The sequence below is a fragment of the Pristiophorus japonicus genome, chromosome 32 (genome assembly GCF_044704955.1).
Source record: "Pristiophorus japonicus isolate sPriJap1 chromosome 32, sPriJap1.hap1, whole genome shotgun sequence".
In the NCBI taxonomy this organism is placed as follows: domain Eukaryota; kingdom Metazoa; phylum Chordata; class Chondrichthyes; family Pristiophoridae; genus Pristiophorus; species Pristiophorus japonicus.
The window spans coordinates 5,830,338-5,832,748 of NC_092008.1; the positions used below are offsets into that span (position 1 = coordinate 5,830,338).

Consider the following 2,411-nt stretch of genomic DNA (forward strand, 5'->3'; position numbering starts at 1 on the left):
GATGGGGAAGGAGATGAGCCAAAAACAGGTGAACAGATAATTTCGGTATCAGTGACAAATAATTCCATCAGTTTCTCGGATTGATCTTGGAGGTGTGTGTAGAAGGGACAGGGCAGAGGTGTTTAACAATATGGTTGTTAGTTTTGAAAGGAAGACGGGGTCTACGTTTGCTTTTCATGATAATATTGGATATTGGATCTGCTTAGCGTGAAAGATGCATAATCTTACAGGGCTGTATTTGAAGAGCCTGCTTCGACATTAAATGAGTAAACCAGTTGTGGACCAGATACGATCAATAATCACTGACTCACTCTCCCCTGGTAACTGACTCACTCTCCCCGGTCACTGACTCACTCTCCCTGGTTACTGATTCACTTTCCCCTGGTCAGTAACTCACTCTCCCCCGGTCACTGACTCACCACCGACCCTGGTTACTGACTCACTCTCCCCGGTCACTGACTCACTCTCCCTGGTCACTGACTCACTCTCCCCTGGTAACTGACTCACTCTCCTTGGCTACTGATTCACAGTCCCCTGGTCACTGAATCACTCTCCCCTGGTAACTGACTCACTCTCCTTGGCTACTGATTCACTGTCCCCTGGTCACTGACTCACTCTCCCCGGTCACTGCCTCACTCTCCTTGGTCAGTGACTCACTCTCACTGGTTATTGATTCACTCTCTCCTGGTCACCGACTCACTCTCCCCGGTCACTGACTCACTCTTCCCGGTCAGTGACTCACTCTCCCTGGTTACTGATTCATTCTCCCCCGGTCACTTACTCACTCTCACCGGACGCACTCCTGTAATTGCTGCCGCTGAATTACGGTCCATAATGACCTACCAAGACATTTCAGCCAAAGTCCAACTACCCAAACTAACTCCTGTTTGCGTGCAGACTGGGAACAGAATCCCAGAATGTCGATGGTTCCAGGGTTCCTGCAACAGCAGGCAATGATTTAATAAACCTGGAGCTGAGGGCTAATGCCGTTTCAGTATTGATCCTCTCATTAAATGGCACACTACTCTTGTAATATTAAATTCCATGCCCCGGTTCCGTTTACCATTCTTTGCTGATTGGTGAGTTGCACAGTTTGCATTGTACATCACGTTTCCAGCAGAAAGCCCTTTCTTTGGAACATTATTAAATTCCATCACTGGCAGCAGTAATAAATGTAGAAATTTTACCCCAACCCCTTCAATCCGCTGAATTCACTTTCGTCCTGTTGTGTTAATTTCCTTTTGATGTCCCTTCCTCACAGCTAACTCAATGACGATTGTGATCCTGTATCGGGGAAAGTGCGGTCTCTCCAAATGCGTCACTCGCTACTTGGTGGCCATGGCAGCGGCGGATCTACTGGTTGTTATCACTGACCTGATATTGAGGCAGATTCCAATTGTTCATCGTCTGTATTTTGTGCAGCGAATCCCCGTGTGTAATATCCACGCCGTCCTGCTTTATGCAGCCACAGACTGTTCTGTCTGGTTCACCGTCACTTTCACCTTTGATCGATTCGTGGCAATTTGTTGCCAGAAGCTGAAAACTAAATATTGCACTGAGAAAACCGCAGCTGTGGTTCTTGGAGCAGTGACTGTGCTGAGCTGTTTAAAGAACATTTTCTGGTACTTTATGTATTTACCTTGGTACAGGTTTGCCAATACACCCTGGTTCTGTTACGTGAGTGTTCTTGTTATGATTTCACATTTGTGTGGAACACTCGAGCTTCTTCATTCTATTCTCACCCCTTGCATCCCATTTGTTCTGATTCTGCTCCTCAATGCTTTAACCATCAGACACATTTTACTGACCAGCAGAGTCCGCAGGAGACTCCGGGATCACAGCAGTGAGGTGATTGCCAGTGACATAGAGATGGAGCGACGAAGGAAATCCATCATTTTACTGCTCATTATTTCATGGAATTTCATTCTGTTATGGGCTGTGTTTATGTTGTTTTCTATTTGGAACAGGTTATCGTATTTTGTTCTTGATATTTTCCATCTACCTGCTTACATGAAAGAAATAGGATTTATGCTCCAGCTCCTGAGTTGCTGCACAAACACTTGTATTTATGCCGTGACCCAGAATAAGTTCAGAGAGCAGTTGAAGAATGTGGTGAAATGTCCGTATCTCCGAATTGTTAAAATAATTAAATGGTGAGACTGAATGTAGAAAATGCAGCATCAGAAATCAACATGATGTACGAAAAGGAGCGAAGCAGGAGAAGGCCATGGTGAATATCCACGGTTTCTCATGTAGAAAACAAAATTAACTCAATATAGATGACACTGCGGCAGAAAGGAAACGTTACCTGATGTGGGGACGTCGAGATTTAACACAATCACATATTACACAGACGTAGTTAGCACGGGTTGGCAGAATAGTATGATGTTACAAGGTCACAATTAACCTGA

The 2,411-nt window shown here is 45.1% G+C and overlaps 1 protein-coding gene across 1 annotated transcript; it reads left to right on the plus strand.

Annotated features, from left to right (window-relative positions):
* The first annotated feature begins 1,269 nt into the window (after nt 1-1,269).
* Nucleotides 1,270-2,157, plus strand: LOC139240526 (probable G-protein coupled receptor 139). The gene has a single exon (XM_070869070.1). It carries the CDS (start codon nt 1,270-1,272, stop codon nt 2,155-2,157), a length of 888 nt encoding a protein of 295 aa, XP_070725171.1.
* Nucleotides 2,158-2,411: the final 254 nt, after the last annotated feature.

What these genes read in the sequence shown, in the direction of transcription:
- LOC139240526 (XM_070869070.1), top strand. Translation starts at nt 1,270, where the DNA reads ATGACGATTGTGATCCTGTATCGGGGAAAGTGCGGTCTCTCCAAATGC.